The sequence below is a fragment of the Thunnus albacares genome, chromosome 5 (assembly GCF_914725855.1).
Source record: "Thunnus albacares chromosome 5, fThuAlb1.1, whole genome shotgun sequence".
Classification (NCBI taxonomy): Eukaryota; Metazoa; Chordata; class Actinopteri; order Scombriformes; family Scombridae; genus Thunnus; species Thunnus albacares.
In genome coordinates this window covers 29266736-29278970 of record NC_058110.1, presented here as the reverse complement: position 1 = coordinate 29278970, position 12235 = coordinate 29266736, and the positions used below count along the sequence as shown (strand labels likewise).

The following is a 12235-nucleotide window of genomic DNA, read 5'->3' as shown; positions in this document are numbered from 1 at the left end:
CACCCAGGTTTATCTCACTAGATATGAGCCACTGGCCCAGTTCATAATATAGAATTTTAATTTTATATTACTTATATATTATTATATTAATAATGGTATATTATTTTATATTACTTATACGGTCTTTGGCATTGGATTGAACTCTTTTATTTCATGTTGCTAAGGGGATAATTATTAGTTGCATGGCCGGATCAACCTGTTAAGGGGACCCTGGGCAAAAATGTTTTGTGGGGCCCCTTTTTGACCCCTCTTGACCTTTCTTGGTGTATCAGAGCTGCGGCATCTCACGCTTTGACCGTGAGACTCACACAATTGACACATCTCGCACTTTTCTCATGCTAACTTTGCTCTTTGCTTCCCCCAATGCAAAATTTGTGATTTTCAAGCAAAGAAAAAGCAGTTTGGAGTTGTTGTTTTTTCAAGATCAGATGGGCTAAGACGCAGAGCATAACAAGTTTAAGGCAGTCCGTGAACAAACTTATCGTCTGTTTGAATTGAAAGCCTGGTGGAGCAGATATTTCAGATATTTTGATAGACCTGAGGGACTAAAGCGGGGAGTGGATGATTGGAGCAACTTAGTGAGGAGCATAGATCTTTCTTATCTAACGTTTTGAAGAAAAATACGTGCAATATCTGGAGTGTTACCACAAATAATACTCTATGAACAATGTATTTGCTTTCTTGCCAAGTTAGAGGAGAATATCAATCTTAGCTTAGCATCAAGACTGGAGACAGTGGGAAACATCTAGCCTAGCTCTGTCCAAAGGTTAAAAACAAAATCCACATACCAGCACTTGTAAAGCTCACCGATTAACAGGTATATCTTGTTAATCTGTACACAAATCAAAGTGTAAAAGTCACAATTTGCAGTTTTATGGAGGTTTTGCATGGATGTATTATAGGAACTTGCACCCCGATTCAAAAATGTTGCCTATTCCCTTGAATGAAAATTGTTCGCACATAAGTCAAAAAAAGCTTCTCGGTTTGCTTCCACTCTACCCTGCCCACACATTACAGGAGATTTTTTCACTGGGAGTGGCCACTGGGCAAAACTGGCAGCAAGGCTGAGTAGTGGCGCTGTATCAAGCTCTCTTAATACATCCATGAGGTTACTGTCTATTTCTTGGGCCAAGCTGTGTCTGAAATCACTTCACTCATCCACTACAGCCTATATAATAGACACTAAATAGTTAACTCAATAGGGAGCAGCAACTCAAGATTTCAAACACATTTTGTTAACTTTAGAGTAACACAACATTAATTTACACATCTAACAAAGTGTGGCACATTGTGGATTGTTATGAGAAAGTAGTGTACATGCCATGAATACACATTTTTTCATTCCATTGAGGAATTTTTGAGGGCACCATAGTGGATAATGTTGTCACTTAGAACTCTGACACTCATATCAAATTGGAGTGATATTGATCTTCTCATCTAACTCTTGGCAAGAAAGTGAATAAATGATATTACCAAGAACAGTGCAAACAACAGAATACGCATGGCAGCTTCATTTTAATATGCTGGAATGCTTCCCAGCCAGTCAGTTAGTTTGTGCTAATTTGATTAAACACAACTCTTTGGAGGAGTAAGAACAAATAATAAACTGAAATAATATAGTGCTCAAAGCTACAGGAGAGGGCCTTGAGATAAGCTAATACTGCAAGACCTGGTGCAACGCTCTAACTAATTTGCAATTAGTCAAAGTACCAAAACCAAATGACATACAGTATAGTGAAACTGAGACTTTTGGGGCTCTTGGGCAATTGCCTGGTCAGTAATCCAGCCTTGATTGGTGGGGAGTTACATATTTGATCAGTTATTCTCCCTCAGTGTCAAATGAAATGAATATCAAATTATAGTATACAGTAGTTCACCTAAGAATAATCATTTCTAGTGATAGGTACCACCTTCTCATTACTGACAGGATGTGCTTTTTGAAATACTTGTCAATCTGTATAATGTTGTTGAAAAGCTACTGAGACGTTGTGGGAAGTAACTAAGTACATTCACTAAAGTACTGTGCTCGAGTACAATTTTGAGGTACATGTACTTTACTGGAGTATTTCCATTTTGTGCTACTTTATACTTATATGGTTCCACTCCACTACATTTCAGAGGGAATTTATAGATTGTACTTTTACTCCATCACATTAATTTAACAGCTGTAGTTACTAGTTACTTTGATTTTACATTAAAAAACACATCAATTTATAGAATTATTTATTATTATAGATTAAATATGTTGCATACCCACACAAGTCTTTTCAATTATTGTGTCTATTAGACCTGCTCAGGTCAGGTCAACCAGCTATATTGAATGTTTCTTATATTTCAACACATCAATATATAATAATAATCCACTAATGCAATATATTTAATGCTCTGAAAGGAGCCATTCTATGTAACAAATGTTACTTTTGATACTTTGTAATTTTGCTGATAATACTTATGAACTTTAACTCCAGGAGAATTTTGAATGTAGGACTTTTACTTTAAGCATTATGGTGTTTCTTCTCTTACTCACAGATTTGAAGATTTCCCCCACTACTGCTGGTGACTGACCATAAAATACAGTGAAATTCAATACAGCAGTTGTGATAATGTGTCATAAAGGCTATTGTTTATGGTGTTATGTTGGATTTTATTATACTGTAAGGTGTTCTCTGTATATGTTAGGTGAGGTGGACAAAATATTAGAAACCTCATTCAATATAATGAATCCCAATGAACCTGGGGTCAGGCTATTTACACGTGTACTAGAGACTAGCATAGGTGCTGTATAATACTAGGAATAGTCACAATACCTGTCAAAAGATATGCTTTTTTGGATCTAAATCCAGCTGAAAACATCATGTGAGAAACTACAGTTTTTAAATACAGGTGGAAATACTTTTTACCAAAGGAAATATGAATAGGAGCAATTGGTCAATATACTTGTTGACCATTTTTTATTCAAAATTTGCTAATTGTATAATGAGCAATACCTACAATGGTTACATTTACATGTCACTAGAAAAAGCACAGCAACCTCTGTTGTTATCATGATTTGGGGTGGTGAACACTGTGGAAATGAATTTACATTGTTTTATCCTGTGTCATGCTTCAGTTTTATGCACATTTTCTTTTTGTTGCATACTATTTATAATTTGCTTTATTTTATTTCATTGTATATTTTTGTTGTTGTAAGTCCAGGTCCTGTGTTGGAGTGAATCTTAATTTTTATTTATTAATTTTTGTGACTGTTCAGACAAGTGTGTTATGGGCATGTTGTTTATGACAGAATTAAATCGAACAGTCTGATAAAACATCACAAAATACAGCCTCAAAATGTACCACAGAACTGAGTGAATGCACAAACAACTAAGGTAGTTAAACATTTTGAATAAGGATGTATTTGTTGTATGGCTGTAGTATTGTAGTACATATGTTTCTGTACTTTTAACTCCATGAATGCCACTACTACAACTACTACTGCTGCTACTACTTTGAGTGTAAACAAAACAGTAACAAAATTGTAAAGGAAAAGGCCGCCGTAGCTGGCCTAAAATGGATTATGGACACGTGATTGAGGAGCATGCTTCAGTTGGGAATGCAAATAGTTTTTCGTTGGGGATGCAAAATGGCAAGGGATTAATGACCACCGGTGGGTCATGAGAGTAGGGAAACAAAAAAAAAAAAAAAAAAAAAAAAAAATCACTTGGGTCATCTGAAGGTGAATTGATGTAAATTAGGTATTTTATGTACATTCAAACTTGACTGTGCTGCCATAGAAATCAGTGTAGTCAGTCTGTCCTATGCGGTTGAGGAGTAAGTGGTAACAATGTCTTCTGTAGTGAAGTAATGACAGGAAAAATGTTGAAAAAGTCACCCTGATTTTATTTCTCAAAATCAGAAAACATTTAGATGAAGGAAACATTTGAAAAAAAACAAAAAAAACAGTTACATTGTAAACAAGCCAAATCGGCTCAACATTACTTGAATTGTAGACAACTTGAAAGCAGTTTTGACATGGTTTGCTAAAGAAAGGCACAACTTGGCAAATGCATATCGATAAGGAATGTACAGCAGGGGCCTTCAAAGAACTCTGACCATTCTGAGTTGTGTAAAGTGTCCAGTGATACATTCATTACTGTTCAACTCAGCAGGTTGAGAATGAAAAATCTTCTCGTATAATCAAGAATGTATCGGAAAATGTACAGAGCATTGCATTGAGAGTAGGGGGGAGTGGAGGACAACTAAAATCTAAAACGAGGTAGAACTTACCCCCTAAACTCAAGCCTTTTGTGTATTATAAATAAATTAATGATGCTACAAGCTGAAAAAGATAACCTAGGGAAAAAAAAAGTCTGACAATAACTTGTGGTTGTTTCAAACAAATTAGACAGAAAAGAAGAGGTGACAAAATTGTTGATTTGCGCTTTCCTTGTTTAGCCAACATTGTATAAAGCAGTGAAACTGAAATGCAACTGTAAGATCTAAATGTAACTGAAACCTTAAATAAAGTGCAGGCATGAGAACATAAAGCCTGTAATAGCTTTCAGAGCTCAGCCAACTAAATTTGACTGCAGATTTACAAGTGAAATACATGGTTGAGGGGAGGCTGACATTTGTAAACTGATGAAAATATGAAATACATGCAATGCTACAACTATAATTTAATCAGTCTAACATAGCCTTCATAACAACCTTATGGTGCAGTGAAAGACGACAGCAACACATACAATTCAGGTTAGGCACTTGGCAAAATGTCTTGAACTTTAAAGTCATTAACTACTGTATCTTAGCACCGACGCAAAAAAGGTGACAGCCTATTTTATTATCTACATTATCAGAAAAAGATGACTGAACTGTTGCACCTTGATTTAATAGACAAGACACTGGAATAATCTGTCAATCTCATCAAAAGCCCCTTCAAAATTAAACATGCTAATGACATTAACCACTACAAAAATGTACAATGTCAAAACCTATGGCACACAATAGGAGGGAAAGTAGTCATTTCAGACACATACGGTTAACTACACCATTATTTCTGAACACTGAGACATGGTGTTCTTAAAAAAATCATGCCCTGAAGTCAAAATCCTTCTAAAGTATCAAGGAGACAGTCTGAATTAAAGCAGTTTCAAGTAAGTTATACATTCAAACTTCTGGATAGACAGCAAAACAAAAGAAAAAGTCACAGGAAAAAAAAAAAAAAAAATACCCGCATATATATTTATATAAAATAAAATACAACTACAGTAGTTATATTAAGTTCAACTAAAAGTAACACTTGAGAATAGTTCAGGTCAGGAGGATAGAGAGCTGCGATGAAGTTACTGGAAAAATTCAACCAATCTAAGCAGAATTCTACAAGATTTTCTCTGAATATTGATTGTACCTCATTCGAAAGGAGACATTCAGGTGATAAACTGGCTTGATGGATAAAAAGCCTAATTAACTGCAATTTTACCCTCCTCCATGAAATGTGGGAACTGGGATTTTGGCACACTGTCAGAGCTGTTCTTCTCAATTTCAGCCATGGTGGCAGGCAAGCCAGAGTGGGATCCATCCATCTTCATGAGGCCTCCAGTGGATCCAATCAGAGGCCCACCAGCAGGGCTCCCAGGGAGTGGGATGCCACCACCCTGGATGACAGAAATTTCATTGGTCTTCATGGTCAGGCCACCACTGAAGGCGGCAGCATACTGGTTCCACAGAGACGGGTCAAAGTTCATTGCTGGAGCAGCCAGTTCTTTGGGGGCCTGCATAATTTCTGGTAACATATTAGCCTCTGAGCTCATTGCCATCAGCGCCATGGGATTATCCAGTGACAGGCGCTGACCACGCCGTGATGAGTTGTTCCACATGTGAGTGCCGATATGCACCTAAAAAACAAACAGTAAATTCCATACCATCAATATGCATGATATTATTTACCAAATAGCAGTATTATATACTAAATCACACTTAGTGTCAGTTAGACCAAGTTGACTTACCTTTAGGTTTCCCTTGGTGGTGAAAGCCCTGCCACAGATATTGCAGGCAAAAGGCTTCTCCCCTGTATGAGTGCGCTCATGGATCTGCAAGGCGCTGGCAGATGAGAAGTTCTTGCCACAGGTATTACACATGTGCTGTTTGGTTGATCGTCGCGGTGCGGTGGAGATGGAGGAGGGCATGGCTGTTCCCTGAGGCATATGGGAGCTGAACAAGCCATGAGGACCCAAAGGATTCTCTGGAGGAATCTTCATTTCCAGACTGGCCAGACTTGATGGTATCCTCATGAAAGGCATGTTACTAGGAGCTGTTGATACAAGAGAGGAAAATTAGATACAAGCATTCAACATGAAACACACACATAAAAATATTTATTAATTCAACTAATAAACTCACTGTAGTCTCCATTTGTGAATGGCATGCCAGGTTCTTCTTTGATTACTTTGGGGGTAAAGCTGCTGGAAGCTGTGAGGTCAAGGGCTCCACTTGATTCATGTCCATCTTGAGTGCCACCATCAGAGTCTGGTTTTGACCCAGTGCGGGCAAACTCATCAACAGCAGACTCAGGAGACTTGCTACTAATGTTGTTGTTTACAGGGGAAGACGAGTGAAATGACATGGCTGAATCAGAAATGGCAGGACTACGGCCATTCTGATATTCTTGCTCTCTAGGAGCTGATGGGGATTCTTTGGATGTTCCCTCGCTCTCCGAAGCTGTGCTACTCTGCCGTTTCAGTGCAAGAGCAGAGGTGAGATTCTTCAAAACATCTAGGCTGGAAAACACAGCGGGTGCAGCATGCTTCTTTGGTTGTTCCTCAGTGGCAGATGGGAGGGAATCCGAGGTGTCATTTGGCTTTTGGGAGTTCAGCTCTGGCTCATGCTCTTCCATGCTTGCTTCAAAACCATTGGTATCCATAGGCTTCTCCTCTGGTAGAGATGGCTCCATTGCTTCCGCTGCTTCAAACTGGTTTTCTGGCATAGGAGTGTTGGGGATCTGCCCACCCATGTGCATGCGAATGTGCTGCTGCAGAACCACAGCATTGGTGAACTTCTTCTGGCAGATGGGACAGGAATGCTGCATTTTAAGAGGAGTGTTAGCCCTATGTACTCCATAATGGGCCTTGAGGTTACCTTTGGTGGAGAAAGCACGGCCACAGATTTTGCACTTGTAGGGCCTCTCGCCGGTGTGTGTTCGGTAATGCATCTTCAGTGAGCTCTGGCAACTGAGCACCCTATGGCAGATTACACATTCATTGGGGTCGTTGGTCCTCTTTTCTAGGCCATCCACCATCTGCTGAAGTTTTGCTGTTCCAGAGCTTTGTTCTCCCGGAAGGGCATTGCCATTCATATGATGCAGTGCTCCAAGCAGTTCTTTAGCATCCTTCTGGTTCGCATCCATTCCTGTCTCTTGGCCAAACACATTCGAGGAAACAGATGGGGAGCCATCACTTGTTGATGGGGAGGGTCTCTGGGAAAATGGGTCCCCTCCAAATCCGTCAAATGAAGTCTTGAATCCCGGTATGGATGACGGGTGGAACCCAGCAGCTGCAGGGGCGAGTATAGGCTTAATTTCAGTCATATTTGAGTCGTCCATGGGCACAGACATGCCAAAGGGAATGCCACTACTGGTAGGAATATTGTCAAGGTGCTCTGGCACAGGGTGAGGGTTCATGCTGATGTTAGGATACTTGTCTTTATGTCTCTGGAAATGCACTTTGAGGTTTCCTTTGGTTGTGAAGCGGTTTCCGCAGATGTTACATTTGAAGGGCCTCTCTCCAGTGTGAGAACGCAAGTGAATCTGGAGAGCACTGTCATTGCCAAAGGTCTTTCCACAGTACCTACACTTGTGCTTGTATAATGGGTCCCCATTCTTTGATTCTGGTGGGAGGTTCAGCATCTTAGTCTTCACTTTTTTGGAGGAATCAATCCCTGCTTGGACACCACTGAAGTTGTTAGGGAAACCTAATGCACCTGGTGACTGGGGCAGTAGTGCTGGTAAACGGCTGGCCAGATCTGGAATGCCCTTCAAATTGTCTATTTTAGAAGTCATTGTACCCAGTCCTCCAGGTAGAGAGGTAGGGATGCCAGTGGGCAGAGGTAGTTTACCTTGCTTCATTGTCTCAATAGAGAGGCTCTGACTGCCGGTCCGTTTCCCTATCAGAGCTGCTGCAGCAGACAGCTGTTGAGAGAGATGCGCACCAAGGGCTTTCAGAGGGTCCATAGCTGCCACTACTGATGACTGAAGACCCTGCGGAGTCATCATGGCTACTTGGATTCTAATCTGTTCTGTGAGCTGGATCTGCTGTAGCTGTTGTTGCTGGAGGCACACCAACTGTTCCAATATCATCGGGATGGCCTGCACTGCATCTTGTGATGAGGTTAGAGATGTATTATTTGAAGAATGTTGGGAGACGGCCACTTTAGTGTCAGCCATGGTTTCAAGAGTAACATTTGAATCTTGCATTTCAGGTGAGGGATGGAAAGTCATCTCAGGGCTGGCAGACATCTCTGCCCGATCCTGTTGTCCTGAGTCCTCCACATTCATGCTGGACTCTTCCTCAGTTCGTTCCAGGTGGTCTGTATTGATGTTTGAAAGGGAATTACCGCTGGACTGGCTATCATCATGGTCACTAGTTAGGCCTTCAGGAGAACCTCGCGAATATTCCTCAGGCATTTCATTGCCATCTCCATCTTTCATGATGAGCACTTGCTGACTTTTAGTGCAATTTCTCTCATGTTCAAGAAATTCTGCTTCATCAAAGAATTCAGCACAACACTTGTTGCAGACCCTGGTCTCATCCATTCTGAACCGCTTCACTTCATTTCCGGTCTCCTCAGCTTGATCATCTCGATGAATCCCTAAAACAAGAGGATACAGAATCCAAATTAGTGATCTTCATACAGTTAGGACAATATCTGACCAATAAAAATATTCAAAAATGTTGTTAATAAATCAAAATATAAAATGAGTAATATGCAGACTTTCAGGTTTAGAAACAGAATTAATAGTAATGTCAAATTGTGGTGATAAATAACAAGACCCTTTGCAATATATTGAAATCCAGCACAACAGCCTTGCAAAATATTTTGACTTTATGAGGCCTGTGTAATTAACATCTATCTCTGATTTTTGAGGCATTAGTTTTTTGTATTTATTAGTTTACATAATCTTGTTAGGTTTCCCTCTTTGTTTGGTCACTGCACTGGGCTATAGAGAGACTTTGAATTTGCCTATTGTCCACTGGGCCAGCAGAGGGCAATCATCTACCTGTGACATTACCCAGAACAATGTCCAGAAAGTGAAAGAGCCATGGGGCATTAACTTACTATGTTTCTGTGAAAAAAAAAGCCATTAACCACTTGCTAAAAATCAGATCTGTTTCCAGCACCACATGTTAGGCACTACTTAAAATCATGTAAAACAGTGAATCTATGTTTCACAAAAAGCAAATAACTATAAACCTTCAGACTGAATTTGATTTCCAGTTGATATAAAATAAAAAGGCAAAAAAAAAAAAACATGACTAAGTTTACAGGGCAAACATGGGCTTAAAAAGAAAAGAAAGGAAAGGAAAGGGGTAATCTAATGTTGATTACCTTGTCAGGCATTTTCACAGCCTGTGAAAGCCTGATAAGTGCTCCAAGTGTGCATTTTAATTTGTCTGCTAACCAAGAGGCCATTTCACAACTGGGTGTATTGTTAAATGCTAATGCTTCAGAGAAAGGGGGTAGACTGCTTGCATTTACCCAAGGAAACTGTTGGACTTGTTAATTGCTCACCAGGAGGCATTGAAGCAGTGTCACAAAAAAACAAGAAGTTGCAACCTGCATTACATTCTCATCCATGAGGCAACAGTAAGCATGGCTCAGCCACATTTGCGCACTACAGTGCAGCTGCTTCTTATCGCAATACAATTAACTTTGATAAGAACAAAACACAAGAGACGTAATTTGAAGTATATTTCATTGTGATTTCTTTGGAAGCTTGTCGGCTATAAAGCAATAAGACGGCAACGCACTAGTTTACCACTTGACGGCGCATGACCTGTATGTGATAACCTTTAGTGGGGTACATGACACGAGGTCAGGCTAAACATACAGTTCATGGGCGCTAGTGTGCTACACGAAGAGTCATTTTTTTAAAATTAAAAACAGCAACAATGTTCTAAATGGCAAACACAAATCAAAATGTGTTGCTACTCTCCGAACACCTCGTTATCCAAGTTTCCTAATTGTAAGGTGAGGTCTGCCACAGCGCTGGAGCTTGCATATGGCAACACCAAAACGCACCCCCACCCAGTCTCCACAAAAAGGCCACTGCTCCATCCCCCACCTCTCCACATATGTACGAAAGGAAACAGTCATGCATTAAACTGGGGGATTTATTGCCTTTAGGTCAGCTTGCTCCAGAGTCACATTTCATACAGATTTTGGGTACCTTTGTTTTCAAAAAAAAAAAAAAAAAATTGGCGCACACTTGCAAACAAATGCCACTAAAAGAAGTCGGCTAATATCAAAATATTTGCACACTTTTACATTATATACAGCAAATCTGAGGAAAGAATGGATCATTACATTTTCAACAAAATACCAACCACGACACTATCCATCTAAATGCAGTCAAAAGTGCTTTAAAAGTGCGCAGTCAAGTTAATCATCAATTAAAAGCGAGACCAATCTTAATATCTAATTTAAAAGAAATAACCTGCATATAATCTGACATCCTGATGAACCTACACAGACATTCACTGCCACTCAACTTCTAAAGTAAGACTACAATGTATCAAACAATCAACAGGTAGCAACACAGGCCTCATTGAGAGGAAAAAAAAAGTTCAAAGAGATTTACCGTCTACACATTCATCCACGTAAAAATCTGCTTTTTTACGGAAAAGGTACAGCTAATCGATTAAGGAAGAACTTTGCCAACTGCTAACCCCGTATAATTACAAAATGAAGGATGCGACTCGGTCATTTCATCATTATGAGAAGGAAAACATGAGTAAAAGCTACACTGTTGCATTTTAAAGCGACCCTCGGTGAGCACTTGTACTGGGATCAAAAAAATCATTTCTGAATTAGTCACTTCCCAGCAACTGCGGCTAAGTTTAATTCCTGGTCAATTCAAAAAAAAGAGGACAGCAACAGGTCAAAGTGCGAGGGGAACAATGTAAAAGTCAGCCTCCAACTTTGAGATAAAACATCCAATAGTTCGCAACATGGCATGGTTGGGCTACAGGTTTACGTTTAAGAGTATCAAACACTGATACCGTTTGTGTAAACTTACCATTTTCTAACGAACCGGGCTCGTCGGAGTCGATGTGCTGCGGTTTGGCTTGCTTGCGCCTCGACATGGTGCAACCATCAGTGGCAAAGAGTTACAAACAATTTTTCCTCTCCTTCTTCAACAAATTCTTCAGCTTGGAAAATTAGCCCCCTCAAGTAGAAATGCGCATGTCAACGTAATTATTATTATCAATAATGCATTGCGATTTATCACGGTGCTCTGACAGCTGATTGGCTCCAGTCCAAGTGCTCACACATTATTCAAATACGCTCCCTATTGATGAGCGCAGCGGAGTGCCGGGAGGGGGCGGGAGGAGCCATGCGAGTGGATGGACTGCAGGATGGAGGCAGGGTTAATAACACCCAACTCATCGCTCTTTTCCTCCTTCATGAAAAAAAAAAAAAAATGTTGTCAACGCACACAGACACATGCGAGCAACAGTTCACTCAAACACCTTTGTCTTAAACCTTCTGTCAACATTTCTGATTTAAAAAAAAATGAGTCAAAACACCAGAATATTATGATTAGATGACCGCATGAGGCGCTGATATAATTACCATATCGTACTTTGAGATATTTATTTTATTTGCCATGGCATGACAAGAGTGGCATTCACTCTTGTATATGTCTTTTTCTGCAGGGGATTCATTATGTATTCTTCACTTTCCAGGAACCTTATCAAATGTTATATCTTTATCCTCCTACAGCATCACTGCAATGCATTCATGATGAAGGCAAATGCACCTTTGATAAGTAAAAGTCAGTTTATGGTAATCTTACCATTCTACTGTACATATACGCACACACTGTCATGTTCTCATAATATCCCTTGAGGCATTTATACATTTGTCATTTGTTTATTCTTCCAGAAATATCATAGGGTCAATGTTTATTCGTAGTGAGGGTATAAATGGTCATAAACTCTACCAAATGCAGCCAAAAGTCAGAACAGTTTTGTCTCAGGAA

At 39.8% G+C, this 12235-nt stretch overlaps 1 protein-coding gene across 1 annotated transcript; it reads right to left on the bottom strand.

Moving 5' to 3' along the window:
• Positions 1-4303: 4303 nt before the first annotated feature.
• On the bottom strand, positions 4304-11515 carry sall4 (spalt-like transcription factor 4). The gene is made up of 4 exons (XM_044352534.1): positions 11270-11515; positions 6379-8841; positions 5985-6289; positions 4304-5873 (listed from the first exon to the last, which is right to left on the bottom strand). Exons 1-4 carry the CDS (start codon positions 11334-11336, stop codon positions 5439-5441), a joined length of 3270 nt encoding a protein of 1089 aa, XP_044208469.1. The 5' UTR covers positions 11337-11515; the 3' UTR covers positions 4304-5438.
• Between the last annotated feature and the right edge of the window lie 720 nt (positions 11516-12235).